We start from the raw sequence: 16433 nt of genomic DNA, 5'->3' as shown, positions 1-16433 counted from the left end.
AAGCTTCAGTACTGCAGTACCGGCAGGGATGATCTTTTCAGAGACCAGCCGCTCCGTGACCCGGCTGGTCTCTTACGCCATGTGAACATGGCCTTATTGTGTATTTCCCCTTAGTAAAGAGTGAGTAGTATTTTGATGCATTCATTTCTGGTGTCTGGCCATATACTGTACTTGTTTTTTTTGTGACTATAGTTAGTAAGTTGGTTACCCTATGCTGTTACAATATAGGTGTTATCATGAATTGTCAGGTGTAAACCACATAAACTCGAAGTGAGTCCTACACAGTATTCATCTCTACATGTAACTGGAGGTACACTGTAATCAAAAAACGAGTCTAGTAATAAATTGGTAAGGAATGTGTAAGGTTGTTTTAGCTATTTTACAATCTTTTGTGCTCTATGAAGACTTGCACTACATTGACTAGGAGTACATGGTTGGACAACAAAAACCTAATAAGGTCCACGGACACCATGGTGGAATAGCAACGTTAGTAAAAATGTTAGTGTACGGCCATATTCATATCAAATTATGTGTAATTTAATTCGTTTTTGAATTTACATTTTATTTTTTTATGCATATTTGTAGTTTGGTGCATTTGTTTTCTCTTTTTTTGTACACAACATGTATTTCAGTAGCATAAAGATACATGCTGTACATGTATTTGGGTTCATTGTGTGAACATGGTATTTTTGATGGTGAGAATAGTGCTGTCAGATGTACAGTTAGCCTGACAAACTCCATTGAAGTCAGTGGGCCTGAATGGGGAAGGTGACGCAGCATTCTGCATTGTATAAACTACAGTATTTGTATTCACTACAGGGGAAATTCTGGGATCTGTGGGAAAACCCGCAAGAACACATTGTTAAGTATAGGCCTTGTAGCTAAGATGATGTATGGGGGCAGGCCAGAGTGTGTGAACACATGACAGGAAAAGCCAGCAAGTCCTGTAATGCTAGGCCTAGGTAACAAAGGCGTAGATGTAGCCGGCATAGCTGTCATTGCTCTATCCTGTGCATTGTGTGGGGGAGGAGGTATGTGTTGTTTTCAATGCTGTGGCTTCTGCTAGGTTGTCCTTTCCTCCTCATACATCAGTTTCACTTTAGCAGAAACCAGGCCCTTGTTCTGCGCTGAGCAGCGCTGCCTCCGCCCCTGACAGCCTGTGTAATGTGAAAGTGCAAGCAGAGAGTGCAGGCAACGGCAATGGATACTGCTGCTTTCATTTCATTATAACTATTATCTCTTTTTATGTGCTTTTTTCCAGTTCACTTAAAATAGGACCTTTGGGGATTTCTCGCTGTGGAAACAGCCCATGGGGTCTCCAGGTAAGAAGCCCTCATTTCATTACATGCTACAATTTAGTGGAAGGTTGGAGGAGGATAACTACATTAAGGGCTAAGATTTCCTCCACAAGGCTGCAGAGCGAACGCAGGAGTGAAAAGCAATTCCATTTACATGGCTAAGCTGAGAACTCATCTGGCTTTTATTCCCAGGTTTCTTCCCATTTCCAAGGTAAAATCTATACATAGGTGAAGCCGTTATTGCTGACATTTTCTACTCTCAGCGGGAGATAGTTGTGGGCGAGTCAGACATATTTTATCAGATGAGTGGGTGCTGTACAGTGCCGGCCGTCTTTATAGCAGCAGTAGCATGGACCTTGTGTTTTATTTATAAGGAAAAGTGTAATGTACGACACACGTCGGCTACTTAGGAATTGTAATGGATGTCTTTAGACCTAGAAATACATTCTGATTGATCTCCTTGTGTATATAGATAGATATTAAATGGTGAGTGCCCTGGCCTACGTATGTGTCCGATGTTATGTATAAGAGGCAGTACGTTTATTGTTAACATTGAAGCACCGACATGATATCTTTTGCTACTTGGTTGAGTAATAGCCTCCAGACCTCGTCTCAGTGTTCTTATTGTCTAATCTTATAGAATGGCTGAAAGGCTGCATGTTATGTTCCTTAGAAGTTAAGTCTCTGTTCTCAATTTGCAGATAGTGCCTTCATTTTGGTCTCCTGAATCCGATTGTTTCTGAAAGTTGTGCCTGATTTCTCAGTGGGAGGGGGTGAGAGGTATGTCCCTGTTATTACTGTCTGACACTGTGTTGCCTGGAATAGGTTGGAGTGGTATATGTTTATGTGTATGTCACATCTGACTCGGTGGACATTGGAAACAAACACATTTACCAGTTCACCTTTATGTATGAAGCAATACGTGCATAAGCTAGTAGGCCCCATTGTACCCTTTAGCTTCCATATGTCTCTCAATTAGCAGTACCCAGGGTTCGAGAAATGTTATTACCTACAATTCCAGACTAATCTGTGTCATGTGGATGCTACCTTTTTTTCCAAAATAATTTACATTTTTACACCTAAATGTCAATGTATGGTAGATAGAACTATTAGCATTGATAAGCGGAAATGTCATGTTAAAAGTTGAGATGTAATTTGCTTTTCACAGAGAACACAGTAAATTGCAGAGCAGGGGTCGCGGGGTCTGAAGAAAATGCATTAATACTTGTTTACTAGGCTGTATAGTTTTATAAGGTTTATAGAGGAAATAATAATGTGTCCTGTCATGTGATTATATGAAGGAATGACGTTGATCTTGGCTGTGTCTGCAGGGGGTGGGTTGGAAAAATTATAAGAACATTGTTTTAACTTGCATATGGTTATATTATATTACAATATGTATGCATTTTGTTTATTTGAATAATAATTCTTTGTTTTGTATTATGTTCATATTCTGTATGGTATAAAGCAGTGATTTTCAACCTTTTTTTGAGCCGCGGCACACTTTTTATACTTAAAAAATCCCGGGGCACACCACCAACCAAAATGGCACAAAATGACACTAAAACAGTACATATTATACATATAGTTAATAATATAGATTTTAAATGTATTTATACTAACTCAGTGTGAAACCTGGGCCTGTTTTCTTCTCCCCCCTGTGCTTCTCTCCACCATACTTCTCCCCCCTGCTTCTCTCCTGTGCTTCTCTCCCCCTTGCTTCTCTCCTGTGCTTCTCTCCCCTGTGCTTCTCTCCCCCGTGCTTCTCTCCACCATACTTCTCCCCCTGCTTCTCCCCCATGCTTCTCTCCTGTGCTTCTCTCCACCAAACTTCTCTCCCCCCCTGCTTCTCCCCCATCCCCAGGTTTCTCTCCCCCATTGTTTTCTCCTGTTTCACAGGGGCACCATAGTTTGGGGGACTTTCCCCGCGGCACACCGGACCATGTGTCGAGGCACACTAGTGTGCCACGGCACACTGGTATAAAGTATGTTAACTGTAACATGTTTATACATCTATTGAATATTTCATTTAACACTGTGTTAATATTCTTCCTATTATTTATAATTTATTTATTAATATATAGTGCCCTTAATACCAGAGCGTCATACATAAGATAAGAGATTAATGTACAGGATGTAACATAAAATAAAAAACCAATGTGAATAAAGTGAATGAGAGGCACAAAGGGAGAGAGGACCCTGTCCGTGAGGGCTTACAATGTACAATCTAATATGGAGTTGAGTCCTCTTTTGCAGTGATAACAGCCTTCCATCTTTTGGCAATCGTCTACAAGATTTTAGTGTGTTTGTGAGCAGGTGTGCCATTCTAGAGCATTAATGGGGCTGTATGACTATGGCATGGCCCAGTATCATATTATCAACTCTCTTCAGACTCCTAGGGATGTCTGTTTACACGGCGCTGTACTGCAGATATGTGTCTAAGCAGCTTAAAGTGACTCTGTACCCACGGTGCATCCCCCCCCCCCCCCCCAACTACTTAGACCTTTTTTTGTAGCTGATGAGAAGTTTTTTCTGCTGGTATCTTTATAAACGTTGATTGTGCTTTCCTGAGGCAGAAAATAGAACTTTAGTTGAGGTGTAGCTATCAAAAAGGCATGGCCTAGAGCTATGTTGCCCTAGGCCAGCACCGCCAGTGTGGTGTTGGTTTCCGTCTCCCCCTGCCTCCCGTTCCGCTCCCTGTCCGCCCACACAGTGTTAGCTGCGTGTGCGCTCGCACTGTTGTTTAACCCCCCGGCGCCGCTGCAGTGACATTGCCGGGTCCGCGCTGCCTCTGTGGTGTGTCCTGTCCTCGCCCCATGGTAGTGATGCGCCTGGCCCTGCACTGCCTCTCCTGCCTTTCGCCCCGCCCCTCCCCCCTAATTGGACAGCTTCTCCTTTGCACATGCGCCGCTGCGCACCGATCTTGTGCGGACGGACAGGGGGTGGAACGGAAGGCAGAGGGAGATGGAGACCAGCACCACACAGGCGGTGCTGGCCTAGGGCACGATCGCTCTAGGCCACGCCTCTTTGACATGGCTACACCTCAACTAGAGTTTAATTTTCTGCCTCAGGAAAGCACAACCAGCGTTTATAAAGATACCAGCAGAAAGGACTTGTCATCAGCTACAAAAAGGTATAAGTAGTTGGGGGGATGCACAGTGGGTACAGAGTCGCTTTAATAACCCCATGCCTCTATTTATAACACTCTAGAGTATTAGAAATAATGTATTTAGCGCTAGGACCACTATGGATTGGACTATGGTGTGGTGAATTAGTGTTATAGCTACTGTAGATACTGTAACAGTTGTCAACAAACAAAAATGGTGATATAGTTGTTACATAGCTGTTACAACTATATCACCAGTTTTGTTGGTTGACTACTGTTTCAGCATCTACAGTAGCTATAACACTAATTCGCCACACCATAGTCCAATCCATTGTGGTCCTAGCACTAAATACATTATTATTATTATTATTATGGCCTAGTATCTCCTTCCCACACGCTGTTTTTCATCAAGTTCAATAGAACTCAATGATCAAACAGCATAAACTACTTTGTGTGAACAAAGCTTGACCCATACTACTACATAATCGAGAAAAGTCAGCTGAACCTGCCAACCTTAATGTGATAGATACACCGCTGCTGGGGCTGTCTGGCAGCGACTTACCTTCCCTTTCCTCATACACAAAGCATGAACTTAAAGAGGATGTACCACCAGGTACATCCTCTTTAATCTGAACCGACGAATCGAACGGCGCCATGCACGGGAACCGGGCCTCGGTCCAAAAAACGGACCGCGGCCCGTTTCCCGTGCACGGCGCCAGTCTATGCACCGGAAACGGCCAGTGCTCAAGCACTGGAGGTAGGCCGAGCCGCCCCCAGTGGGAGGGAATTTCCTCTCCTCTATGACGAGGCTCCATTCATTCTAATGGAGCCGCGTCATACAGGGGAGGGAATTCCCACCCACTGAGGACGGCCCGGCCTACCTCCAGTGCTTGAGCACCAGCCGGTTCCGGTGCATAGAACAGCGCCGTGCATGGGAACCGGGCCGCGGTCCGAAAAACGGACTGCGGCACCGGCTGCCCCGTGACGGCGCTGTTTGATCCGTCGTTTCAGACTAAAGAGGATGTACTTGATGGTACATCCTCTTTAAGGCTGAGTGGCGTGTTTGTGTTTTTATGGAGGGATTGGAAGGGATAGTAGCCAACCTAATGAACGTATGGCTGACAAATATTGATGGTGTATGGGCACTTTTTAGTAGGTGGCTTCCTTGGGATTACTGTTCATCATTCCTTCATGTAATATTACCCCCCATTCCTAGATTACCGGGCCCCCCATCAACTCTGTGTCTCTTGTTACCACTCTACTCTTTCTTATTGTTAGTGTGAAAGCTACTTATCTTGGTCATGCAGTATAATAGACCTGCCATTCAGCTATTAATCCACCACTTACTAGTGGTAATGAGCTTATAACATTAAGTTTCTCTATGTACTGTATTTTCCTGTGTATAAGACTACTTTTTAACCCAGGAAAATCTTCTCAAAAGTCAGTGGTCGTCTTATACGCCGGGTGTCGTCTTATAAGGCAGGTGCTGAAGAACTTCACTACTGGACTGGAGTATCTGTGGTTGCAGCATACCGTGGGGGGAGCTCAAACTGGCCACATTCCCGCCGAATGCCGCGACCATATATAGGACAGAGCAAGCTGCAGGTGTCCGGGATATTGAAAAAAAGAGATGCACTAGAGTGGTACTGGGCCCAGAAAAACACACCTCTTTCACCCGTCTGGCCGCCCTTGTATCCTACTGGTATCACTGTAACCTCCTTCTCTGCCCTTTCAGATCTCACTGCTGTCTGATGTCCTTTATTTTTATTTGGTGTGTGTTGGAATAGGGGTAGTCTTATACAGCGAGTATATCCCAAACTTTATATTTTAACTGGAAAAGTCGGGGGTCGTCTTGTACGCCCAGTCATCTTATACGCCGGAAAATACTGTATTTTTTTATTTAAACCAGCTTGAAGTGTATCCTGTTTAGCAATGTGATGAATTATTAAATATGAAAACTATACTATAAAGTATTGTAAAGCAGTGTTTCATAACTTATTTTATATTACTAGACATGAAAAGTAGACCATGTGGCAAGTTTAACAAGTGCAAAGTACCTTATTAGTCAGCTCATATAAGTATATAGCCTTCACGCCTTACAATGAAAATGTATCAATATACTGTCTATATAATCACTCTGGTATATGGCTACCTTAAAAGCCTTAAAATGACTGGGAATTATTAGCCAAAGCAGAATCACCTCCACATAGAAAGAGCCACCCATCTGTAGACAGCTATTTCAGGGTTCTTGTCCCCCTCATCAGTGTATAGCAGTATGCTAGAATGAGCAGCATTATAGCAGTGACCCAGTCAGGCCTGTCCCAGTAACTCAAGGTAGTCTATCTGCGTGCATAGGCTATATGTGAGATGGGCTTTTATAGGACACTGTTTAAACACCCTACAGCATTGTAACTTTGTCTTAAACATGAAAATGCTGGTGCTGGTTTCTATTTAAAGGAGATTGTCGCCCAGAATGAAAAGTAAGTGTTTGGTTTTGTCCATAATGACTGTTGGCCAATCGGACTTTATAGTAGTAAATGTTTTTGACCCTTTTTTGGCCTATTTGGACTTATAGATGAATCTGTCCACGTTAATTGTAAAGGAGAACTATCAGCAGATTAAACCGATCTAACCTGCTAATAGCCGCCTATAGCGCCCTAGATGATGATGAGGAAGATATGTGTCTTACCTTCCTCCTCAGTGCTGGTCTCACGCTGTTAGTTGGCTTAATCTTCGGCCCGGAGCACTGTAAGGTGCACTGCCTGCCCCCATAGCGTCATCTGGCCTGCCCACTCCATTGATAACCAGGGTTCCCGGCTAAAGATTAAGCCGACTAACAGCACAGAAGCGGCGCAGAGGAGGAAGGTAAGACACATACCTTCGTCCTCAGCGTCCCAGGCGCTATACGGGACTATCAGCATGTTAGATTCATCTAACCTGCTGATAGTTCCCCTTTAATTTTTTTTAGTGGTCTTGGACAGAACAGTAATCGTCTAAGGGAATATTATACATTGGGTTAGTAGAAACTCATGGCTGAGCTGCATGTAAATGTTGTTTTTGGTTGACGTGGATATCTTGGAATAAAATACATTGCATCTCCTTATCTGACCCTGCATGTATTGTAGGCTCTTCACATCCACAGCTGCATTTACAATTCTGCTGCTCAAATCTCCCAGCAGATTGTGCTTGTTAAGTGTTTATATAGATTTGCTTTTTTGAATTGAATTCTGGAAACTTTAGTTTTTTCGCCAGGCATTATACAGGGATGTGAAGTAGCACAAACCAACTCATCTAGAATGCAGTGCAGCACAAAACATTGCATTATACAATGCGGGCATATCAGCATTTTGTATGCGCAGTATCATAAACCGTTTAGTAGAAAACAATGCAGGGGAAGTTGGAAATTAGCATTTTAATCTCTCGCTCCTGTTGAGCTTATCTGTATGTGGTAAGACCTGTGTTTAGCTGCTCCTACCCTCTGTCAGTGATTGACAACTGTCTGTGTATGAGCATGGATACAGGGAAGGCTGTCAGTCCCTGAAGAAAGCATTAACCCATTGATCATACACTTCTATTGCTTTATGTTCTATAGTAGAAAACTATTTTTATTTATTACAGCTCCTCCTATATCAGAAACATATAGGATCGACTGACTGACAGGTTTGCCTTAACCTAAAGGGGTGTATCTGTCACCTAGCTTGTTAGCTGATGCCAATAGCAGTCTGTTTAAATGTGAAAGCAATCTGTGTGCCATGTTATATATAAAGTGATAGCTTTTTGTAATAGCCTATTGACTGAATTGCAGATCTATATACCTAAATGTATAGGCACAGGGAATTGTTAGGCAGAGTAGTGGTTAATTTCCCAGAATTGCGTATAAAATCTAACTTTTATTAGATATGCATTAAAAGTAAAAAATATATTAAAACAAGTGGTCTACACATATGAAATAGGCACTTCACAACAGATCTAGGGTGTTGACCCTCTGATAGACTGGTATACTTAGGGATAGATTAGCCCAAATGCATAAAGATGAAACCAGACTTCAGAAAAATAAATAAATAAATAAATGTAATAGCCTATTGACTGAATTGCAGATCTATATACTAAATGTATAGGCACAGGGAATTGTTAGGCAGAGTAGTGGTCATATGCAGAAGCCTATGAGTTTGTATTGTAATAAATGAGGTGACTATGCTAGAGTATATCAAAGCTAGAACAATATTTTTACGACAACAACAACAAAGTAAATACATGTTATAGTATATAGTATTCAAAAAGCCCCTGTTCTTCATTTTCTGGCAAATTTGTTTAAAGGAGTGGGTGAGACTACGTAGCCTGTAAGCTGGCAGATAATGGGGCAATAAAAATAGCATTACTTTTTATAAAATTGTTGGCCCGTTCATCAGTTTTTATTATGTGCGGAAGAGTCAAAGAGGTGGGGTTGAGTTGCTGATGTGCCACAGCATAATCTGCCTCCTGACGTTCTCTCTCTCCCTGCCCTGGATGATTGACAATAGGGTCTGGGTTTACAGCACAGGGCACTGTATACAATTCATGTGCCTGTACTGTGCATAATGATGAGGCTTAAATGCGCTGCAGAGCCGATTACTGTGCTTTTGTCTCAATGGTATACAAAGTCCAGGCAAGTGATATGCGCTCCTATGTTTGATATACAGGGCTTGGCACTGTGAGCCCATATTTGTATATCAAACATAGCACAGCAGGAAGAGAAGGGTAGACAGTGCTGTGGCACATCAGCAGCTTGGCTCCGCCTCTCTGACTCTCCACTCTGAAATAAAAACTTAATTTGATAATTTATTACAAGGGAACAGGTAGAGTTTTATTGCCCAATTATCTGTCAATCCATGTCGATGGGCTGACAGATTTCCAATGGGTCTCTGTAGCAAAATGTAGTTCCTCTGTGTACCCTGTGTGTCTTATTTATTGTAGCAGTATTTAAGTTAGTAGTTAATTGATAATATCACGTGATCATTCAGGATCAATCAGCCTACCCTTAGTACAGGGAAATCTGTGTCCCGGGAGCATACTGATGGGATATCCGTCAGTACTAAGTGCATTCGGTCTGTCAATCACACCAAGGCCTCACACACACAGCAGTAGTATGGATTCATGGGGCATGGGCCTGTAATACAGCAGAACTTTGGCCCCTGGGATATATGAGCTGCAAATTGTTACAGATAAATCATTGTGTTGATCTATCACCCTAGCAGAGCACTGCTTGGCTTTGTATTAGTACTGTGGATTAGTGCCCCCAAATCCTAGTCAGCTTAGACATTGAGATCCTGGGTTCCCATAACACCATTTCTGAACTATTACTTTATCTATGTAAAGAAGAGTATCTAATACACTTGTAAGTACCTCAATGACTGGTTGCACCCCTGTTAGCAGCAATAATCGTGGTCAGTCTTATTTTTCTTTAGTCCTTCAAGAAGACAAAATGGAAACTGTGGAAAAACGTGTGTTATTATATCTGGCATAGAGTATATATACCATACCTGCTGCAATTTTATACTAACAGTTTAAAGTGGTGGTAGTGTGGTACCATGGAGATGCTTTACATCTATTGCACCTGAATAATAGTCCATTATTAAAGGAACTATTTAAGAGCATCGGATGCAGCAAGTGGTTGTCATTTTTGATACCTTATTTTATGGCATCCTGAGAAGAGATCCTACACTTTAGCTAATTGAAGAAGGTCCTGAAGAGTCCTTCCTAAATGTCTCAGGATTAGCTATAAGTGAACCCTTTAGCGCGCCTGGGTTTGTCGCAACCCAAATGCTCTGCATTTGATTACCAGTGGCTGAAGTTGGTGCAACATGTTGAAAGACAACGATAGGCAACGATCAGCCGACATCGTTCATGTTGGCTAATCGTTGTCTTCTATTACACAAGATGATTATCGGCTGAATACGGCCGATAATCGTTACATGTAATAGGGCCTTAAGGCTGTTTGAAAAACATGGATACAACCATAGGCCATAAACTGTATACATGTTTTCCGGGATTCCCTAGGACTGCATCCAACTTCTTCAGCCACGGGCAATTAAATGCAGAGTATTTAGTGTTGCCACGGTTCGCTCATCTCTAATCCTCGTTTATGAAGGTCTCTCCAGGACCCTTTTCAAATGGACAAATGTAGGATTGCTAAAAAAAAAACGTCTGTCTTCACTCCTGTGCATTATATGACCCTTTGATTTCGGTGGCTACCATATAACTTTATATGCTATACAATAAAACAGAGGCCGTAAACTAAAGTTTTATTCTAGCATTTAAAATAGTTGATACATTGCTGGGTCTTTAGATAAAATATATACTTATATAAAGGGACACTTTCAGCAGGTCAGAAGAATCTAACCTGTTAATATGTGCCTATTGCCCTATTGCACACGGGGCGCTGAGGATGAAGGTAAGTTTCTTCAATATTAGGAGTTAAATGTTAATGCTAATAAGGCATTTGGTGCACTGGTGGCAGAGTGGGGGTGAATTGGTGCACTGGGAGGGGCAGTCCCATCCCCAGTGCAACAAAATGTCTTATTAGCATAAAAATGTTACTCCTAATAGTACAGAAATGGCGCTGAGGATGAAGATCAGAAATGTACCTTCATCTACAGCAACCCGTGCCTTGCCTTAACTACACTGACCACACATAAAAGTTCTGGAGCTTAACAAAGCACATATGACAATGACCTGATATTGCAGCACAATATGACCATATATAATAAGAAGGAGTATCTGGCAGCCTGATCAATCAATATTTATTACATACAACATCACGACTTGTTTAAAACCACCTGGAGTGGGGTCACATGACTTTCCAACTCCACCCCCTCAGGGTATGATTAAAACCTCGAAAACCTGATACTACCAAACTGTGCAAATGTGCAACACTCCCAGCTAAAGGTGGTGCTATCTCTTCAACACCAATATGACCATATACTGTACAGCACAGTGTTTAGATGGAGTCCAGGAAGTCCTTAGCAATGTGATGGGTGTTGTCAGAATGGCAGTGATAGGGAATAGTAAACAACCCCTCTAAAGCCCCTATTACACGGGGTGACCAGAAGAGCAAACGAGTGCTGTCAGCGCTCGTTTGCTCCTTGTTCGCTGCTTGCTGTCGCTGCTATTATACGCTGTGGCAGCGAGCAGGTAAGTGCAGGGGGGCCGCGGGGAGGTGCCGGGGGGCTGCCCGGGTGATTGCTAGGTTGTCCAGGCAGCCCATAGAGATAAGTGGTGGTCTGCTGCCGCTGCTCCTGTTCTACGGAGCGGCGGCTGCAGATCGCTGCTATCACAGTCGTTTGTCTTTCAACATTTTGAAAGACAAACAACAACAACGATCAGCCGACATTGTTTATATTGTCTGATCGTTGCTTTCTATTACATGGGACGATTATCAGCCGTAACGGCCGGTAATCGTTCCATGTAATAGGGCCTTAAGGGCTCTTTTAGATACACATAGGCTATGTACACACACACAGTAAAGTAAAAGCAAAATATGTCTGTATTTTTCAATGTAATAATATGCTCTATTGAAATCTATTGGACATTAAAAGAGATGAGTGAACCAGGTTCGGGTTCGAGTCGATCCGAACCCGAACGTTTGGTATTTGATTAGCTGGGGCTGCAGAACTTGGATAAAGCTCTAAGGTTGTCTGTAAACATGGATACAGCCAATGACTATATCCATGTTTTCCACATAGCCTTAGGGCTTTATCCGACTTTAGCAGCCACCGCTAATCAAATGCCGAAAGTTCGGGTTCGGATGGACTGCAGCATGCTCCAGGTTCGCTCATCTCTAGACATTAACCATCAGTGCACACACAATTGAGTACAGGCATAGAACAAATAAACATGCTCATTATTTACAATATGTTTTTGCAAAAAATGACAATTATTTGTTTATGTTTTGTTGTAGAAATGACAGCTGTAGTTATCTTTTATTTTGCTGTGTGTGAATATAACCTAATTGTGTCCCCTAAGGTAGGTTTTATCTTGCTGTATAATTGATCTCATTGATCATAGTTGTCATTTATAGGATTGTTAATTTGTATATTTTATAAATAATTCCAGGCTACAGCAGATGGATTTTCTGTTTGGTTGTATTATGCATCTTCTGTGACTTCATTCAGAGGTGTCAGCGTTTTACCTATGTCTTACACAGTATATGTGCTGGGGCTGTTCTGAGCTGTGCACAGACCTTCTCACTGCTGCCTTTATAGCACCTATACAACCAGGATTTTACTCCACTTTCCCTGTTGTCATGGAGACCCTGAACCTGCATGACCCTTATCTGTCAACTAAACTTTCTCAGTGTCACGTTCGTGTGAGGTTCTAGGAGAATGACTATATATTATGTGCAGTGATGAGGTGTGTTCTGTACATGGATGCAATGGAGCTGTATTTCATATCCACCATTCACAGGAAGCAGAAGATACAGGTGATGTACAGAATATTATGGTCTGCTTACCACATTGGATGGCTGTGACGGATCTCCCTGCATAGCTGTACAGCTAATAAGTTTCCATGGTTGGAATAGTAATTCAGTACTACAAAAAAGATATACAGATGTATACTAGCATAGCTTTGGCCCCCCATTAGATGCGTAGACCCTATGGATATTGTGGAACATATGCTAGAATTGTTCTTCAGTGCATTCACTAAACATAGGGCTCAGCCTGATGTGAACAGGTTGCCATACACTTTTATTAACCGTCGGCCTAACTCACATGTGTCAAACTGATGGTCCTCCAAATGTTGTAAAACTACAATTCTCATCATGCCTTGACAGCTACAGCTTTGACTTTGGCTCCCCGTCATGTTGGGAATTGTAATTCTGCAACAGCTGGTGGGCCACGAGTTTGACACTCCTGGCCTAACCGATTGTTATTTCTCCAATCCTCCCCATGAACATGAACATCCAGCCGAACATTTATGTGTTCCCTGTGGGAAGGTGAGGGGTAAGCCAACGCCAGAGCTCTGCCGCCGCCATATCACCCTAAAAACACTCTAAGAACAGAAGGGTCAGGCAGCAAAAATCCAACACACCTGACCATTATCCTCAAATCATCGGGAGAGTCGGGAGGCAGCAGCAGGTCTGGCTGACTTTAGTATAAAGTGTATGGGCATCTTGAAACTCCATCTCTACTAATCCTAATAATCTAGATCAGTGCTTTCCCCAGGGGGTGGTCATAGCACTGAGACCCCAACCCATCAAAACTTCAAATATTTTCTTAAATGGAAGTAACACTCCATTGTACAGTGAAGCAACACTGTAAATAGTTTTATTTAAAATATCTTCTGCAATTTTGTCTATATATCCCCCATACAAACACAATGCACATATCAGGTCATTGTCATCCGTACCTTGCTCAGAACTATTATGTATGATTACTGCATTGGAGGAAGGGCTGGACAAATTACAGGAATATGGCATACATTTCAAGGAGTATTCCAGCATTTTAAGATAATTGATATAGTGCTAGGGCTGTAGGGAAGAAGATGAAAATATATATTTACTTACCCGTTCCGCCACACCGTATGGTAATGATTGCTACTGTGTGGTCTCATTACTACTGTATGGAGATATTAAAAGGGTAGTTCACAAAAAAAATTTATCTTTCAAATCAGCTGGACTCCGCAAGTGCCAGAGATTTGTAATCTACTTCTATCAAAATATCTTAAGTCTTCCAGTACTTGTCAGCTGCTGAATGTGCTGCAGGAAGTGGTGTGTTTTTACTGGTCTGACACAGTGCTCTCTGCTGACACCTCTGTCTGACAGGAACTGTCCAGAGCAATAGTAAATCCCAACAGAAAACCTCTCCTGCTCTCCAGACTTGAAAGAATACCACTTCCTGAAGTACTGGAAGACAAGATTTTGTTAACAGAAGTGAATTACAAATCTCTGGCAATTGCTGAGACCAGCTGATTTTTTTTTTTTTTTTTTTTTTTTTTGTGAACTACCCCTTTAAAGCGACTGTACCCACAATCTGACCCAACCCCCCCCCCCCCCAAACCACTTTTACCTTTGGATTGCTGCTTTAAATCCAAGATCTGTTCTGCAGTCTGTTCAGCAGGTGATGCAGTTGTTGTCCTAAAAAATAAGTTTTGAACTTGCAGCCCCGTGCCCAATGGCCGGGGCTTAGAATGTCTATGAATTAGGCTGGCACAACCTCTCTGTCGCTCCTCCCTGCCCCCCTTATCATTAGGAATGCTCAAGGCAGATTGTCTCCTATTCAGCAGCTGTGTGAATACTGAACATGGGCTGGTTCGTTAAGGAACCTGTGCAATGTTCAGACAGGAGAAAATGTTCCAGTGGCATTCTTAATAATGAAGAGGGCGGGGAGAAGCGACAGAGAGGTTGTTCTAGCCTAATGCATAGACATTCTAAGCCCCGGCCGTTGGGCATGGGGCTGCAAGTTTAAAAGTTGTTTTTTAGGACAATAACTGCATCACCTGCCGAACAGACCCCTGGACAGATCTTGGATTAAAAGCAGCAATCCGAAGGTACAAGTGGTTTGGGGAGGTCAGATTGTGGGTACAGAGTCACTTTAAGCAATTGCTATAATGCAGTGATACAATCACTACTATTGTGCATTTCATTTAATCATTGAACACTTTTAGGATGAGTCTTGTGAGATATGTTGGTAATAATGCATTTATATCACATTATAAAACAAAACACCGGAGGCTATTCTAATCTTTTTTTCTGTTTCATCTTCTTTGGTCTGTACTCCTATAAACGTCTCTTGACATTTCACCTAGGTCCTTACCTACACCACAGGGAAGATAAAATAGGCCCTTCTGCAATAGAGCCTCAGCTATTATACAGATGTACTGTATACTGGTTTTGATTTGGAAATCTGCTGTATAGAGATGATATATTTGTCCATGTGCCATTAGTGTGACTCTGATATTTTATTATACACTAGCTATGAGGATAGCTAATAGGTTAAGGTCAGCATAACTCCACAAAGAGATAAAAACCTTTTAGCTGTAAGAATGTTCAAAGTCTCTAAATTTTAGCAATTTTCCTTCAGAACCGGAACTGCCAGATTTCTACAGGATTCTAAAGGATCAAGGGTTTTACATACTAGCGAGGCTAGCGACATAAAAAGTGTAACAATGACGGTAAGAGACATCTATTCTCACACTTATATAGATCACTTAAAGGGATGGTGTCACAAAGAAAATTAGGTCTATAGTGATGCATTATGTTAAATGAAACATATTCCAAATGCACAAACATTTCTTAAAATGTATTGTTTGAGAGCTATAGCCTCCCTAATATCCCCCATGCACCTGTCTAGTTTCATAACCTGTTTCCCTCGGTAATTGCCTGCCAGGCATCCACTCTTGGGACACTTATGCTCAGTTCAATACTAGTCACATGATCGGTCTGATTAGTACTGGCAGTTGGTTTTCACCTCACATGCAGCAAGGAGGATTGTGGGAAAGTGTCTGCATTGTTGCATGGCAACAGCAGGGTCACGGTTTAGAGAGGAAACCAGGAAGAAAAATGGTACAGTGATGTAAGTTGTTTTTTTTTTTTTTTTTTTACTAAAAACAGCACAATTGTTCTGCTTTACATACGTGAGGTACACATCTGATTTTCCCTTCTTTGCTTTGTGACATCACCCCTCTAATAAACTAATATCTGTAGTTTTGTCATATAATAACTATGATCAGCATTTCATGGTGGTGCAGCCATAAAGCCTGCAGTGCTGAAACATTTAACATTAAAGAAGTTGTCCTACAAGATCCTTATGATCTATCCTCAGGATAGGGTATAACTGACTAATAGCGGTACACCCAACTGTTGGGAGCCCCCCATGGTCCCAAAAATGGGGACCTGACTCTCCCTGCTAAACAGAGATGCAGTTGGCACATGTGACTGACACTCAATTCATATGCTGTGAGGGCCACCAGATGCTTACAAACATTGTACTCGCCTATCTTGGCAGTTCCCATAGGCAATGAATGAAGAGGCGGTGTACATATGTGCCTGCCAC

At 42.2% G+C, this 16433-nt stretch overlaps 1 protein-coding gene across 10 annotated transcripts in view; it reads left to right on the top strand.

Moving 5' to 3' along the window:
• The window catches only part of DTX3 (deltex E3 ubiquitin ligase 3), a 57520-nt gene that overhangs the window by 14214 nt on the left and 26873 nt on the right, over positions 1-16433 (top strand). For 3 of the 10 annotated variants that reach the window (XM_069970354.1, XM_069970353.1, XM_069970355.1), the window contains exon 2: positions 1262-1322. In XM_069970354.1, coding sequence (XP_069826455.1) covers positions 1310-1322 — 13 coding nt within the window. In that variant the 5' untranslated portion in view covers positions 1262-1309. Of the gene's footprint in view, positions 1-1090; positions 1323-1372; positions 1510-1999; positions 2079-12774; positions 12863-15461; positions 15553-15872; positions 15954-16433 lie in introns of those variants that run through there. The other 7 variants (XM_069970357.1, XM_069970358.1, XM_069970359.1 and 4 more) reach the window with 7 other exon arrangements.

The sequence above is a fragment of the Dendropsophus ebraccatus genome, chromosome 5, assembly GCF_027789765.1.
Source record: "Dendropsophus ebraccatus isolate aDenEbr1 chromosome 5, aDenEbr1.pat, whole genome shotgun sequence".
In the NCBI taxonomy this organism is placed as follows: domain Eukaryota; kingdom Metazoa; phylum Chordata; class Amphibia; order Anura; family Hylidae; genus Dendropsophus; species Dendropsophus ebraccatus.
Note: the sequence above shows the minus strand (reverse complement) of the source record. Positions and strands in the feature narration are given on the sequence as shown.